General features: G+C 39.7%; 1 protein-coding gene across 2 annotated transcripts in view; it reads right to left on the minus strand.

The window, feature by feature from the left end:
* Nucleotides 1–780: 780 nt before the first annotated feature.
* LOC128660722 (enoyl-CoA delta isomerase 2) overlaps nucleotides 781–17,185 on the minus strand; it is a 167,813-nt gene continuing 151,408 nt past the window's right edge. For both annotated transcript variants that reach the window (XM_053714697.1, XM_053714696.1), the window contains exon 10: nucleotides 781–981. In XM_053714697.1, coding sequence (XP_053570672.1) covers nucleotides 826–981 — 156 coding nt within the window. In that variant the 3' untranslated portion in view covers nucleotides 781–825. The remainder of the gene's footprint in view (nucleotides 982–17,185) is intronic.

Raw genomic sequence — 17,185 nt, forward strand, 5'->3', positions numbered from 1 at the left:
ACTGAGAGGCTGATAAGACTACTTAAAACTCCAGTCCCATCTCGAAGGGTAGATACCCTTCCTAAGGAACTACTCCGAAATCTTCTGACACTTCTCTGCCAACCTCCTGTGATGAAATGCAAAGAATGACTGGGGGATGAGGGAAGTGGGAGAGGTATTTTAGCCTTTGGCTGGGGTGTCCTCCTCCAATACTTCTTTATTTAGCAAATACTTCATCCATGAGACAAAATTAAAACGTAACCTTTATTGATACTTAAGTTAATAGTGACATTTAAAACCGCAAATTTAATCTTTAAGAATGAGGACCATAATATTTGATACACTTTGCGGTTAATCCAATTATTCTAGTTATAGTTCATATATACTAGATATAATATAGATATATTGATAGATATAATAGTGAAAGTCATAAACCCAAACTGGCTTTCTATAGACTTGGATTGTTTATGTTTAGGAATATTGCAATTGTTTCTTTTAAATTAACTTGTCCCTTTTAATATCCCTCATTCTAAGATTGATAGATTAGAGTTACATTTGAAAATTAAAATAAGAACCAGGAATGCCACCAAAACATTTTGCTGTTGTGACTTTTTCAAAGGACGTATTATTATCCTAAGCCTGCTGCATCTGACTATTGTATTATACTATGGTTGTTTCCCTTTTACATCACTTTCATTATTTTCTTCAGCTTAAAATACTTTGTGCTTTCATCTGTTCTTCTAATGTGATAAAAAAAAAAAAGTTGTACCATATACGTAGAAAACAACAAAAACAGAAATGTACAGTTCAAAAACTATTTACTTTTTTTATTAAAAAGTGCTGAAATCACAACTTTGCTTTCTGCTGGAAAAAACTAATGATGGCGTTCATGCACTCATCGGACAACCACCTCTCTATAAGGCGTTCACACTCTTGGACATTCACTGCATGCAACTTCTCTTTCTCTGTTGAGCGGATCAGTTGCTTGGAGAAAGCCAAAGACTGATGAAAGAAAAAAATAATGGTAAGCCTTCATAAGTAAACACAATGTACATTTTATGTGTAAAATATGGACTAACTTAGGCTATTTGAACCCAGTATAATGAAAAAAAAACTGCAGTATAATTTTTATTTAAAAAAAATATACATATTTATTCTGAAATGTAATTTACAAATAGGCATGAACCTTAAGTGCGTTCACTTTTCACTACATGTAAGGACCAATCAGCATTAGATTAAATTCCCAGACTGGCAGTGGGGGTGGGGAAAGAAGCAAATCTGAAAGTAAAGTTTTGGCTAAAACAAAATTACTTACCTGATAAATTTCTTTCCGGTCATGGAGAGTCCAAGACGTAATTCCAATTACTAGTGGGATATTAAACTCCTGGCCAGCAGTAGGAGGCAAAGAGCACCCCAGCAAAGCTGTTAAGTGTAACTTCCCTTACCCATAATCCCCAGTCATTTATCCTCAGAAAAATGGAAAAAGAATAAACACAAGGGTGAAAAAGTGCCTGAGGTTTACTCAAAAAAACTGCCGAATTGTAATTAAAGAGGGCGGGGTCGTGGACTCTCCATGTCCGGAAAGAAATTTATCAGGTAAGCATAAATTTTGTTTTCTTTCCTATGACATGGAGAGTCCACAACCTCATTCCAATTACCAGTGCGAACCAATACTCAAGCTAGAGGACACGGAATGAACAGGGAGGGAGAAAAAGGCAGGAGGACCTAAACAGAAGGCTCTGTAACGCAGCCCCATTGAGGTCTATGGGGAAAATAAAAGTTAAGTTTAAACCTAACACCCCAACATAAACCCAGAGTCTAAACACCCCTAATCTGCCGCCCCGACATCGCCACCACCTACCTACAGTTATTAACCCCTAATCTGCCGCTCCCGATATCGCTGCCACTATATTAAGGTTATTAACCCCTATTCCGCCACATCCTGACATCGCCGCCACTAAATAAAAGGTAATAACCCCTAAACCTTTGGCCTCCCACATCACTAAAATAAACCTATTAACCCCTAAACCGCCAGCCCCCCCCACATCGCAACAACCTAAATTAAACTATATTAACCCCTAAACCTAACCCTAACGTAACCCTAACACCCCCTAACTTTAACATAATTAAAAACAGAGCTAAACTAAAGTTACAATTATTAACTAAACAATACCTATTTAAAACTAAATACAAACGTACCTGTGAAATAAAACCTAAGCTAGCTGTTATATTGTAGCTAGCTTAGGTTTTATTTCACAGGTAAGTTTGTATTTATTTTAACTAGGTAGACTAGTTAGTAAATAGTTATTAACTATTTACTAACTACCTAGTTAAAATAAACAAACGTACCTGTGAAATAAAACCTAAGCTACCTTACACTAAAACCTACCATTATAAAAAATAACAATGAAATTATACAAAACAATAAAAAAAAAAAAGAAAATGTATGCCTACCTAATAAATTTGTTTCTTTTTAGACACGATGAGTCCACGGATCATCATCCTTACTTGTGGGATATCGCCTCCTGGTCAGCAGGAGGAGGCAAAGAGCACCACAGCAGAGCTGCTATATATAGCTCCTCCCTTCCCTCACACTCCAGTCATTCGACCGAAGTTAGAAAGAAAAAGGAAGAGCCAAGGTGCAGAGGTGTCTGAAGTTTACAAAAAATAACAACCTGTCTTAAAAGGACAGGGCGGGCCGTGGCCTCATCGTGTCTAAAAATAAACAAATTTATCAGGTAAGCATAAATGTTCTTTTCTTTTTAAAGACACGATGAGTCCACGGATCATTATCCTTACTTGTGGGATAACAATACCAAAGCTAGAGTACAAGGATGATAAGAGAGGGACAAGAAAGGGAACCTAAACGGAAAGCACCACTGCATGAAGAACCTTTCTCCCAAAAACAGCCTCAGCCGAGGCAAAAGTATTAAATTTGTAAAATTTAGAAAAAGTGTGAAGAGAAGACCAAGTTGCAGCCTTGCAAATCTGTTCCACAGAAGCTTAATTTTTGAATGCCCATGAGGAAGCAACCGCCCTAGTGGAATGAGTCGTAATTCTTTCAGGAGGCTGCTGTCCAGCAGTCTCATATGCAAATCGGATGATACTCCTTAACCAAAAAGAAAGAGAGGTAGCCATAGCTTTCTGACCCCTACGTTTTCCAGAAAAAAACTACAGAGAAGAAGACTGACGAAAGTCTTTAGTCGCTTGCAAGTAAAACTTCAAAGCACGGACTACGTCCAAATTATGTAGAAGTCTCTCCTTCTGAGAAGGAGGATTAGGACACAAGGAAGGAACAACAATCTCCTGATTAATGTTCCTGTCTGAAACAACCTTATTGTATTGCAACCCCGAAAGTTAAGACACTCTTCAAGCTGAAGAAATAACAAGAAATAAAACTTTCCAAGATAACTTAATATCTAAGGAATGCATAGGTTCAACCGGAACCCCTTGAAGAACTTTAAGAACTAAATTCAGACTCCATGGAGGAGTAACTGGTTTGAACACAGGCCTGATCCTAACCAGGGCCTGACAAAAAGATTGAACATCTGGGACATCGGGCAGACGTTTGTGTAACAAAATAGATAAGGCAGAGATCTGACCCTTTAGGGAACTTGCCGATAAACCCTTCTCCAATCCTTCTTGGAGAAAAGACAAAATTCTTGGAATCCCAACTCTACTCCATGAGTAGCCTTTGGATTCACACCAATAAAGATATTTACGCCATATCTTATAGTAAATCTTTCTAGTTACAGGCTTACGCGCCTGAATCAAAGTTTCTATGACCGAATCATAAAACCCCCGCTTGGATAGAACTAAGCGTTCAATCTCCAAGCAGTCAGTTTCAGAGAAACTAGATTTGTATGAAGGAAGGGACCTTGAATGAGAAGATCCTTCCTTAATGGCAGTCTCCAAGGTGGCAGGGATGACATGTCCACCAGGTCGGTATACCAAATCCTGCGAGGCCACACTGGAGCAATGAGGATCACTGATGCCTTCTTCTGTTTGATTCGAGCAATGACCCAAGGAAGAAGAGCAAATGGAGGAAAAAGATATGCTAGGCTGAAAGACCAAGGAACTGCTAGAGCATCTATCAGCTCCGCCTGAGGATCCCTGGACCTTGACCCGTATCTCGTCATTCTGACAAGATGCCATGAGATCTAACTCCGGCCGACCCCATTTGAGAATCATGTAGGAGAATACTTCCGGATGGAGTTCCCACTCTCCCGGATGAAAAGTCTGCCTGCTCAGAAAATCCGCCTCCCAGTTGTCCACCCCTGGGATGTGGATTGCTGACAGATGACAAGAATGGGCTTCCGCCCACCAGATTATCTTGGCTACCTCTTATCGCTAAGGAACTCCTCGTTCCTCCCTGATGATTGATGTAAGCCACTGTTTCATTGTCCGTCTGGAATCTGATGAACTGGGCCGAAGCCAACTGAGGCCATGCTAGAAGAGCATTGAAAATCGCTCTCAGTTCCAGGATGTTTATAGGAAGAACAGACTCCGCCGGAGTCCACACTCCCTGAGCCCTTAGAGGACCCCAGACAGCTCCCCACCCTAGAAGACTGGCATCTGTTGTCACAATCACCCAGGATGGTCTGCGAAAGCATGTTCCCTGGGATAGATGATCCAGAGACAACCACCATTGAAGCGAGTCCCTTGTCTCCTGCTCCAGGGTTAATTGAGACAAGTCTGCATAATCATCATTCCACAGCCTGAGCATGTTCAACTGCAGAGGTCTGAGGTGAAACAAAGCAAACAGAATGATGTCCATTGCCGCCACCATCAGTCCGATCACTTCCATGCACTGGGCCACTGACGGCCGAGGATTGGACTGAAGGGCTCGACAGGTATCTAGAATATTTGATTTCCTGACCTCTGTCAGAAAAATCTTCATGGAGATAGAATCGATTACAGTTCCCAAGAAAGTCACCCTTGCTTTCGGGATTAAAGAACTCTTTTCCAGATTTACCTTCAACCCGTGAGTTCTCAAGAAGAATAGTACAATGTCGGTATGGTACCTTGCTTGTTGACAAGATGGCGCCTGGATTAGAATATCGTCCAGATAAGACGCCACCGCAATGCCCCGCGGTCTTAAAACCGCCAGCAGAGACCCCAGAACCTTTGTGAAAATTCTGGGTGCCGTGGCCAGCCCGAAATGAAGAGCCCCAAACTGAAAGTGTCTGTCCAGAAAGGCAAACTTTAGGAACTTGTGATGGTCTCTGTGGATAGGAAACATGTAGATATGCATTCTTTAAGTCCACTGTCGTCATAAATTGACCCTCCTGGATCAACGGAAGAATGGTACGAAAAGTTACTATCTTGAAAGATGGAACCCTGAGAAAATTGTTTAGACTCTTGAGGTCTAAAATAGGTGTGAAAGTTCCCTCCTTCTTGGGAACTACAAACAGATTTGAATAAAAGCCCTGCCCTTGTTCCTGTACAGAAACTGGAATAAACACTCCCAGGGAGGAGAGGTCTCTTACACAATGTAAGAAAGCCTCTCTTTTTATCTGGTTTGCAGATAATCTTGAAAGAAGAAATCTTCCTCGAGGGGGAAAATTTTTGAACTCCAATTTGTATCCCTGGGACACTATTTCTATAGCCCAGGGATCCTGAACGTCTCGCACCCAAGCCTGAACGAAAAACGAAAGTCTGCCCCCCACCAGATCCGGTCCCAGATCGGGGGCATGCCCTTCATGCTGTTTTGGAGTAAGCAGCAGGCTTCTTGGACTGTTTACCCTTGTTCCAAGGCTGGTTGGGTCTACAAGTAGGCTTAGATTGTGAATAGTTTCCTTCCTGTTTGGAGGAGGAAGAGAAGGAATTTCCCTTGAAATTGCGAAAGGAACGAAAATTACTCTGTCGTCCTTTTTGCTTATTTCTCTTATACGGAGGATGGAGATGACCCTTACCTCCCGTGATGTCAGAGATAATTTCCTTCAGACCAGGTCCAAACAAGGAATAGCTAGAAGTTTAGACTTAGATGAATCGTCCACAGAACAAGGTTTTAACCACAAGGCTCTACGGGCTAGGATAGAAAACCCTTAACTCTTAGCTGCTAATTTAGTAATTTGCAGAGAAGCATCCATAATAAAAGCATTGGCTAACTTCAGAGCTTTAATCCTATCTTGGATCTCCTTCAAAGAAGTCTCAGACTTAAGAGACTCAGACAGAGCATCAAACCAATAAGCTGCAGCACTAGTGACAGTAGCAATGCACGCAGCCGGCTGCAACAGCAGACCCTGATGAACATACATCTTTTAAGTAGACCCTCTAACTTCTTGTCCATGGGATATTTAAAAGCACAGCTATCCTCAATAGGAATAGTAGTTTGCTTGGGTAAGGTGGAAATAGCTCCTTCCACCTTAGGAATTGTTTGCCAAGTTTCTTTAATAGCGTCACCTATAGGAAACATCTTCTTGAAAATAGGAGACGGAGAAAATGGAATACCCGGTCTCTCCCATTCCTTAGAAACAATATCTGAAGCTTGCTTAGGAACTGGAAAAACATCTGAGAAAGTTGGAACTTCAAAGTATCTGTCCAATTTACTCGCTTTCACAGGAGCAACTACTACTGTGGAATCACAGTCGTCTAAGGTAACCAACACCTCCCTAAGTAAGAGAAGGAGGTGTTCTAGTTTAAATCGGAAAGAGACAACCTCTTAATCAGTCAGAGGTTCTGAATCTGAAATCTCACCATCTGATAAGACCTCTATACCCTCCCCTTCAGTTCCCTGGGAGGGTACCTCTGAAACTGCCACCATGGCATCAGAAACCTCACTGATAGCATGCTGGTCTTTCCTCTTGCGCTTGCCTTCAAGCATAGGAAAAGCAGATAACGCATCCGAAATAAATCACATGTAACTCCTTGCACCTCCATCTTGATCCATCCTTTCACAAAAAAAATACTGAAAAAAAGCAATAAAATAAAAATGTCAAAAACCGTTACTGTCTCTTTAAATTCAAATGGTTTTTCTTTCTCAGACAAAAACTGCCAATTTTGCTATAGCAAATTAACACTCAGAAAAAATAATAAATAAGTAAACCTCTGCACCACAGCAACCTGCTGAGGTGCTCCTACCTTCACCAATGCCACTGGATCCCAGCAGAAAAACATAATTTATGTAAGAATTTACCTGATAAATTAATTTCTTTCATATTGGCAAGAGTCCATGAGCTAGTGACGTATGGGATATACAATCCTACCAGGAGGGGCAAAGTTTCTCAAACCTCAAAATGCCTATAAATACACCCCCACCACACCCACAATTCAGTTTAACGAATAGCCAAAAAGTGGGGTGATAAGAAAGGAGCAAAAAGCATCAACAAGGAATTGGAATAATTGTGCTTTATACAAAAAAAATCATAACCACCATAAAAAGGGTGGGTTTCATGGACTCTTGCCAATATAAAAGAAATTAATTTATCAGGTAAATTCTTACATAAATTATGTTTTCTTTCATGTAATTGGCAAGAGTCCATGAGCTAGTGACGTATGGGATAGCAAATACCCAAGATGTGGAACTCCACGCAAGAGAGTCACTAGAGAGGGAGGGATAAAAATAAATACAGCCAATTCCGCTGAAAAATTAATCCACAACCCAAAACAAAAGTTTTAATCTTTATAATGAAAAAAACTGAAATTATAAGCAGAAGAATCAAACTGAAACAGCTGCCTGAAGTACTTTTCTACCAAAAACTGCTTCTGAAGAAGAAAAAACATAAAAATGGTAGAATTTAGTAAAAGTATGCAAAGAAAACCAAGTTGCTGCTTTGCAAATCTGATCAACAGAAGCCTCATTCTTAAAAGCCCAGGAAGTGGAAACTGACCTAGTAGAATGAGCCGTAATCCTCTGAGGCGGGGATTTAGCCGACTCCAAATAAGCATGATGAATCAAAAGCTTTAACCAAGATGCCAAAGAAATGGCAGAAGCCTTCTGACCTTTCCTAGAACCAGAAAAGATAACAAATAGACTAGAAGTCTTCCTGAAATCTTTAGTAGCTTCAACATAATATTTCAAAGCTCTTACCACATCCAAAGAATGTAAAGATCTCTCCAGAGAATTCTTAGGATTTGGACACAAAGAAGGGACAACAATTTCTCTACTAATGTTGTTGGAGTTCACAACTTTAGGTACAAATTTAAATGAAGTCCGCAAAACCGCCTTATCCTGATGAAAAAAAATCAGAAAAGGAGACTCACAAGAAAGAGCAGATAATTCAGAAACTCTTCTAGCAGAAGAGATGGCCAAAAGAAACAACACTTTCCAAGAAAGTAATTTAATGTCCAGAGAATGCATAGGCTCAAATGGAGGAGCCTGTAAAGCCTTCAAAACCAAATTAAGACTCTAAGGAGGAGAAATTGATTTAATGACAGGCTTGATACGAACCAAAGCCTGTACAAAACAATGAATATCAGGAAGTTTAGCAATTTTTCTGTGGAACAGAACAGAAAGAGCAGAGATTTGTCCTTTCAAGGAACTTGCAGACAAACCCTTATCTAAACCATCCTGAAGAAACTGTAAAATTCTAGGAATTCTAAAAGAATGCCAAGAGAATTTATGAGAAGAGCACCATGAAATGTAAGTCTTCCAAACTCGATAATAAATCTTACTAGACACAGATTTACGAGCCTGCAACATAGTATTAATTATGGTGTCAGAGAAACCTCTATGACTAAGCACTAAGCGTTCAATTTCCATACCTTCAAATTTAATGATTTGAGATCCTGATGGAAAAACAGACCTTGAGATAAAAGGTCTGGCCTTAACGGAAGTGGCCAAGGTTGGCAACTGGACATCCAAATAAGATCCGCATACCAAAACCTGTGTGGCGATGCTGGAGCCACCAGCAGAACAAACAAACGCTCCATTATGATTTTGGAAATCACTCTTGGAAGAAGAACTAGAGGCGGAAAAATATAGGCAGGTTGATAACTCCAAGGAAGTGTCAACGCATCCACTGTTTCCGCCTGAGGATCCCTGGACCTGGACAGATACCTGGGAAGTTTCCTGTTTAGATGAGAAGCCATCAGATCTATTTCTGGAAGCCCCACATCTGAACAACCTGAGAAAACACATCTGGGTGAAGAGACCACTCTCCCGGATGTAAAGTCTGGCGACTGAGATAATCCGCTTCCCAATTGTCTATACCTGGGATATGGACCACGGAAATTAGACAGGAGCTGGATTCCGCCCAAGCAAGTATCCGAGAAACTTCTTTCATAGCTTGAGTCCCACCCTGATGATTGACATACGCCACGGTTGTGACATTGTCTGTCTGAAAACAAATAAACGGTTCTCTCTTCAGTAGAGGCCAAAACTGAAGAGCTCTGAGAATCGCACGGAGGTCCAAAATATTATACTCGCCTCTTGAGATTTCCAAACCCCCTGCACTGTCAGAGATCCCCAGACAGCTCCCCAACCTGAAAGACTCGCATCTGTTGTGATCACAGTCCAGGTTGGATGAACAAAAGAGGCCCCTTGAACTATACGATGGTGATCTAACCACCAAGTCAGAGATAGTCGAACATTGGGATTTAAGGATATTAATTGTGATATCTTTGTATAATCCCTGCACCATTGGTTCAGCATACAAAGCTGAAGAGGTCTCATGTGAAAACGAGCAAAGGGGATCACGTCCAATGCTGCAGTCATGAGATCTAAAACCTCCATGCACATAGCTACTGAAGGGAATGATTGAAACTGAAGGTTCCGATAAGCTGCAACCAATTTCAGACGTCTCTCGTCTGTTAGAGACAAAGTCATTGATACTGAATCTATTTGGAAACCTAAAAAGGTTACCCTTGTGTGAGGAATCAAAGAACTTTTTGGTAAATTGATCCTCCAACCATGTCTTTGAAGAAACAACACTAGTTGATTTGTGTGAGATTCTGCAGAACGTAAAGACTGAGCGAGTACCAAGATATTGTCCAAATAAGGAAACACTGCAATACCCCGCTCTCTTATTACAGAGAGTAGGGCACCGAGAACCTTTGAAAAGATCCTTGGAGCTGTCGCTAAGCCAAAAGGAAGAGCAACAAATTGGTAATGCTTGTCTAGAAAAGAGAATCTCAGGAACTGATAGTGATCTGGATGAATCAGAATATGAAGATATGCATCCTGTAAGTCTATTGTGGACATATAATGCCCTTGCTGAACAAAAGGCAGAATAGTCCTTATAGTCACAAATTTGAATGTTGGTATTCTTACATAATGATTAAAAATTTTTAGATCCAGAACTGGTCTGAAAGAATTCTCCTTCTTTGGGACAATGAACAGATTTGAATAAAACCCCAGACCCCGTTCCTGAAAAGGAACCGGCACAATTACCCCAGATAACTCCAGGTCTGAAACACACTTCAGGAAAGCCTGAGCTTTCTCTGGGTTCACTGGAATGCGTGAGAGAAAGAAACTTCTCACAGGTGGTCTTACTTTGAAAACTATTCTATACCACTGAGAGACAATGTTCTGAATCCAATGATTTTGGACTGAATTGATCCAAACATTTTTGAAAAATCTTAGTCTGCCCCCTACCAGCTGAGCTGGAATGAGGGCCGCACCTTCATGCGGACTTGGGGGCTGATTTAGATCTTTTAAATGGCTTGGATTTATTCCAGACTGAAGAAGGCTTCCAATTGGAAACCGTTCCCTTAGGGGAAGGATTAGGTTTCTGTTCCTTATTTTGTCGAAAGGAACGAAAATGATTAGCAGCTTTAAATTTACCCTTAAATTTTTTATCCTGAGGCAAAAAAAGCTCCCTTCCCCCCAGTGACAGTTGAAATAATTGAATCCAAATGAGAACCAATTGATTTATTACCTTGGAAAGAGAGAGATAGCAACGTTGATTTACAAGTCATATCAGCATTCTAAGATATAAGCCATAAAGCTCTTCTAGCTAAAATAGTTAAAAAGACATATATCTAACATCAATTCTGATAATATCAAAAATGGCATTACAAATGAAATTATTAGCATGTTGAATTAACTTAACAATGCTATACACATTATGATATGGTATTGGTTGCTCTAAGGATTCCAACCAAAAAGTTGAAGCAGCTGCAACATCAGCCAAAGAAATAGCAGGCCTAAGAAGATGAACTGAACATAAATAAGCCTTCCTTAGATAAGATTCAAGTTTCCTATCTAAAGGATCTTTAAAAGAAGTACTATCTGCCGTAGAAATAGTAGTACGCTTAGCAAGAGTAGAGATAGCCCCATCAACTTTGGGGATCTTTTCCCAAAACTCCAATCTATCAGTCGGCAAAGGATACAGTTTCTTAAACCTTGAAGAAGGAGTAAAAGAAGTACCCAATTTATTCCATTGCCTAGAAATTACATCTGAAATAGCATCAGGAACTGGAAAAACAAGGAGTAAAAAAAGTACCCAATTTATTCCATTACCTAGAAATTACATCTGAAATAGCATCAGGAACTGGAAAGACCTCAGAAATAACTACATGAGGTTTAAAAAACGAATTTAAACGTTTACTAGTTTTAATATCAAGAGGACTAGTCTCCTCCATATCTAATGCAATCAACACCTCTTTTAATAAAGAACGAATATACTCCATTTTAAATAAGTATGAAGATTTGTCAGTGTCAATATCTGAGGCAGAATCTTCTGAACCAGATAGATCCTCTTAAGAGATAGATAAATCAGAATGTTGTCGGTCATTTAAAAATTCATCAATTTTATGTGAAGTTTTAAAAGACCTTTTACGTTTATTAGAAGGCGGTATGGCAGACAAAGCCTTCTGAATGGAATTAGAAACAAATTCTCTCAAATTAACAGGAATATCCTGAGCATTATATGTTGAAGGACCAGCAACAGGTAATTAACTACTACTAATGGAAATATTGTCTGCATTTAAAAGTTTGTCATGACCACTATCACAAACTACAGCCAGAGGAACAGGTACCACAAGTTTACAACAAATGCACTTAGCTTTGGTAGAACCGACATCAGGCAGCAGTATTCCAGTAGTAGATTCTGAGACAGGGTCAGATTGAGACATCTTGCAATATGTAAGAGAAAAAATAACATATAAAGCAAAATGATCAATTTCCTTATATGACAGTTTCAGGAATGGGAAAGAAATGCAAACAAAATAGGCCTCTGGAAACCAGAAGCAAAAAGAAATGAAGTCTTAAATAATGTCAAAAGTTTGGCGCCAAGTATGACGCCCACAACTGACCAAATATTTTTTGGCGCCAAAAACATCTGCAACGAACACAAACGTCATGGATGACGCAACCTCGTGAAAAAACTCGGCGCCAACTAAGACGCCGGAAATGACGAAATTACGTCAACAAACATAATTCTTGCGCCAAAAAAGTCTCGCGCCAAGAATGACGCAATAAATTATAGCATTTTGCGCTATAACAGCCCGCAATTTAGAAAAGAGTCAAATTTGAAAAAAACTTCAGGTAAGGAATTTTTTTTTTTTAATTATATGCATTTCCCAGATATGAAACTGACAGTCGGCAAAAAGGAAATATACTGATGAACCTGAATCATGGCAAATATAAGAATAAACATATATTTATAACTTTAAATATAAAGTGCCAAACCATAGCTGAGATTGTCTTAAATAAAAGAAACATACTTACCAAAAGACACTCATCTACATAAAGCAGATAGCCAAACCAGTACTGAAACGAGAATCAGCAGAGGTAATGGTATATAAGAGTATCTCGTCGATCTGAAAAGGGAGGTAGGAGATGAATCTCTACGACCGATAACAGAGAACCTATGAAATAGATCCCCGTTAGGATGATCATTGTATTCAATAGGTAATACTCCCTTCACATTCCTCTTTCATTCACTGCACTCAGAGGAACCGGGCTTCAAAAAGCTGAGAAGCGCATATCAACGTAGAAATCTAGCACAAACTTACTTCACCACCTCCATAGGAGGCAAAGTTTGTAAAACTGAATTGTGGGTGTGGTGGGGGGTGTATTTATAGGCATTTTGAGGTTTGGGAAACTTTGCCCCTCCTGGTAGGATTGTATATCCCATACGTCACTAGCTCATGGACTCTTGCCAATTACATGAAAGAAAACGATCCGTTACTGTAGTCTGCCAAAAGGACCGGATGAAAGCCACATCTGTGCTGAAAAGGAGATTACATGCTGCTCTATCCCAGAAAAAGGTAAAGCCCAACCTAAGCCTGCAACTGCTTGGAAATAATGCTACAAGCAGAGGCTCCAAACCAACAGGAAGTCCCGCCCTTCGTGGGCGTGCTACAACACTAAATTTCTCTCTAGAGAGAAAAAATTAAAGTGAAACCACCGGAGCCCTCCATTGACAATAAAATGAGCAAACTCCCTCCAGCCCCAGTGCCTGCACCAAATCACTGCCCAAACAAGGCTTTATAGTCAGACAAGTCTAACAGTCCCCACATAAAGGCTCTATTAATCCCTTATGTGCCATAGTGCTAAGATAACCACCCTGAGACTCCTTAAATCCCAGAAAAAAAGGTAGAACTTACCTCAAACACTGCCTGGCAGGAAGGCAGTTTCCCAAGCTTGAGAGGTCCTCTCCCTCACATTGGCTTGAAAGATAAAGTCATGCGGAGTCAGAAAGAAACTCAGACTGAAGGATATAGGGCAGCTGAAAATGGGAGGTGCAGTGAGAATTATGTCCCACAAGTTCCCATAGCTCTAAAGCCCCCAAAAAGTTCTACTGTAGAGACTGATATGGACTATGGCTACACCCCAGAACAAAGTAGCACTCTCTGGCACCACTTAAAAATAAACTCTTGATTGAAGAATCTAACCTAACACCTCACTTTACCTCTTCCTAGCACTGACGCAGGCAAAGAGAATGACTGGAGTGGGAGGGAAGGGAGGAGCCATTTAAAAGCTCTGCTGTGGTGCTCTTTGCCTCCTCCTGCTGACCAGGAGGCGATATCCCACAAGTAAAGATGATGATCCGTGGACTCATCGTGTCTTTAAAAATAAAATTATTTCTATTCTAATACCCTTTAAAAAAAAAAAAAAATAAACACCCCAAAATAAAAAAAAACTAATCTATAATAACCTACCAAGGGCCCTTAAAAGGGCCTTTTGTAGGGCATTGCCCTAAAGTTAACAACTCTTTTGCTACAAAACAAAGCAAAAACCTAACAGTATACAAACCCCCATCCCCCAAACCTACAAAATAAAAATAAAGTAAAACCTAATCTACCAATTGTCTTGAAAAGGGCATTTAGCTCTTTTGCTGCCCAAGCCCTAATTTAAAAAAAAAACAACACACCCAAAAAAGCAAAAAAAACTAACACTAACCCCCGACAATCCACTTACAGTTTTTGAAGTCCCACTTGAACAATCTTCATCCAGGTGGCGAAGTCTTCATCCAGGCGGTATCTTTTTATCTTTATCCCGGCGGCGCGGAGTGGGTCCAACCTGAAGACATCCGGAGCGGAGCATCCTCTTCATACGGTCGCTACCATACACTGAATCTTCAATGCAAGGGAGCCGTTTCAATATGGTGTCCCTTGCATTCCTATTGGCTGAAAAATTTGAATCATCCAATAGAATGAGAGCTGCTTAAATCCCATTGGCTGGTTACATTTTTTCAGCCAATAGGAATGGAAGGGACGCCATTTTGAAACAGCTCCCTTGCATTGAAAATTCAGTGTACAGCAGCGACCGAATAAATAGGATGCTCCGCGCCGGATGTCTTCAGGATGGAACCGCTCCATGCCGCCGGGATCAAGACAGAAGATGCTGCCTGGTTGAAGACTTCGCCACTTGGATGAGGATCGTTCAAGTGGGACTTCAAAAACTAAGTGGATCGTCAGGGGTTAGTGTTTTTTTGTTTTTTTTTAGATTAGGGTTTGGGCAGCAAAAGAGCTAAATGCCCTTTTAAGGGCAATGCCCATACAAATGCCCTTTTCAGGGCAATGGGTAGATTAGGTTTTTTTATTATTAGTCTTTTTATTTTGGGAAGTTGGTTGGGTGGTTGGTTTTACTGTTGGGCGGGGTCTTTGTATTTTTTTTTTCAGGGAAAAGAGCTGATATCTTTGGGGCAATGCCTCACAAAAGGCTCTTTTAAGGGCTATTGGTAGTTTATTGTAGGCTAGGTTTTTTTTTTATTTTGGGTGGGCTTTTTTATTTTTATAGGACTTTTAGATTAGGTGTAATTCTTTTTTATTTTGGACAATTTCGTTTGTTATTTTTCGTAATTTAGACTTTATTTTTTGTAATTAGATACTTTGTAATTTTTAGAGTAGTGTTAGGATTTTTTTAATGTGTAGTTTAGTTTTATTTAATTGGTATTTAGTTTAATTTCAGTTTAATAATATTAATTTGTTAGTTTAAACTTAGTTCTTTTAATTTGACAGGTAAGTTTGAATTTAATTTAAAATAGGGAAATTGTAATTTTAATATAAAGTTAGGGGGACGTTAGGTTTAGGGGTTAATAGTTTAGTTTATTGCGATGTGGTTAGCTTTCGGTTTAGGGGTTAATAGGTTTATTATAGTGGCGGTGGTGTAGGGTTTAATAACTTTAGTACAGTAGGGCGATGTGGGCGGACGGCAGATTGGGGTTAATATTTAAACAGTGTTTGCGATGCGGGAGGGCAGCAGTTTAGGGGTTAATTATTTTTTAGTGGCGGCGATGTCGGGAGCGGCATATTAGGGGTTAATAAGTTTAATATAGTATTTGAGATGCGGGAGTGCCTCGGTTAAGTGGTTAATAGGTAGTTTATAGGTGTTTAGTGTACTTTGTAGCAGTTTAGTTATGAGTTTTGTTAGTTTTGTAGCGTAAAACTCATAACTACTGCTTTTAGATTGCGAAACGGATCTTGTCGGTATAGGCTGCAATGCTAGCTTTTTAGCCTGACCGCAAAACTCGTAATGGCAGCGCTATGGAAGTCCCATGAAAAAACGTCTTTTACATGTGCGGGACTGACGTTGCAGTACAGGCTAAAAAGCTTGCGGTACAGCTATACTGACAAGACTCCTAATGGCTGCAGTGCTGTTTTAATGCTGAAATGGTCATTTTTTCATTGTTAAAACACGAACGCACAACTCGTAATCTAGGTGAATATCTTTTGTAGCCAGTTATTAATAAATTCAGAAATAACACAAGTCCAATAATATGTCTGGACAAAAAGGTTATAAATGTTATTTTTACAGAAAAGAAGGGTCAAAAGAAGTTAAAAATGCACTTATCATGAACATTGGCAAACAGTGATTTGAAGGTATAATAAGGATAGAAGTATATGTAAAGCTGTTGGAAAGGCAGAGTACATGAAGATTATATTGTTAGCTATAGTTCATGTGTACATAGTGTGCATAGCCTTATTTAAAATTAATCTTCAACTGCAAAGATAAGAGATATAGAGGCACATCATTTCTGTACAAAAAAAATGTCTTTTTGTGATGAATCCTGTTTGATGAATCTTTCAAATGAATGAACAGAGTGAACATTCTGCAACTGACCAGACTACAAGGAATATCTTAGTGCTGCACCTGTATCAGTATTTTTAGCTAAGGTTTGTATATGTAAGGGGGTTTCAATGTAAAATGTTTGAGTAAAATGAGATCATGGTTTTTAAAACTTTTTGACCAATTCTCAATTGTAAGTAGGTTTTGGTAAAATCTGTTTATAAAAATAACATTAATTTGATTAAATAAACAGGTATAGGCATATATTTATATACAGTATATCACTTACTCTTACTTTCCATCTTGATGCTATTAGCGTCAGGCGACATCTCTCCAAATCCTGGACCCTCCCTCATTCCCACCATTACCCAATCACGCACTTCTTATAGAAACGTTAACAAAAAGCAACACACACAACCTCATTTCTATCCCATGCATCCCATATGCACACACTCCTTTCACTTGTGCACTATGGAATTCTCGCTCAGTCTGCAACAAACTTACAAACCATTCATGACCTGCTTTAACTCTTAGCGATTATTGAATCTTCTTCTGACACCGCTTCCATTGCTGCTATCACAAACAGTGGTCCCCACTTTAGCCATACCCCAAGGCCACGTGAGAAACATGGCAGCGGTGTTGGGGTCCTACTCTCCCCCTCCTGCACGTATCAGTACCTACCTAAGAGCACTCCTGCTCTAACTCACATCTTCAACCTCTCTCTCTCTACCGGTTCATTCCTATCTTCTTTCAAATATGCAAACGTCACTCCCATACTCAAAAAACCCTCCCTTGACCCGAATTCTC

This window comes from Bombina bombina, chromosome 5 (assembly GCF_027579735.1).
Source record: "Bombina bombina isolate aBomBom1 chromosome 5, aBomBom1.pri, whole genome shotgun sequence".
Taxonomy (NCBI): domain Eukaryota; kingdom Metazoa; phylum Chordata; class Amphibia; order Anura; family Bombinatoridae; genus Bombina; species Bombina bombina.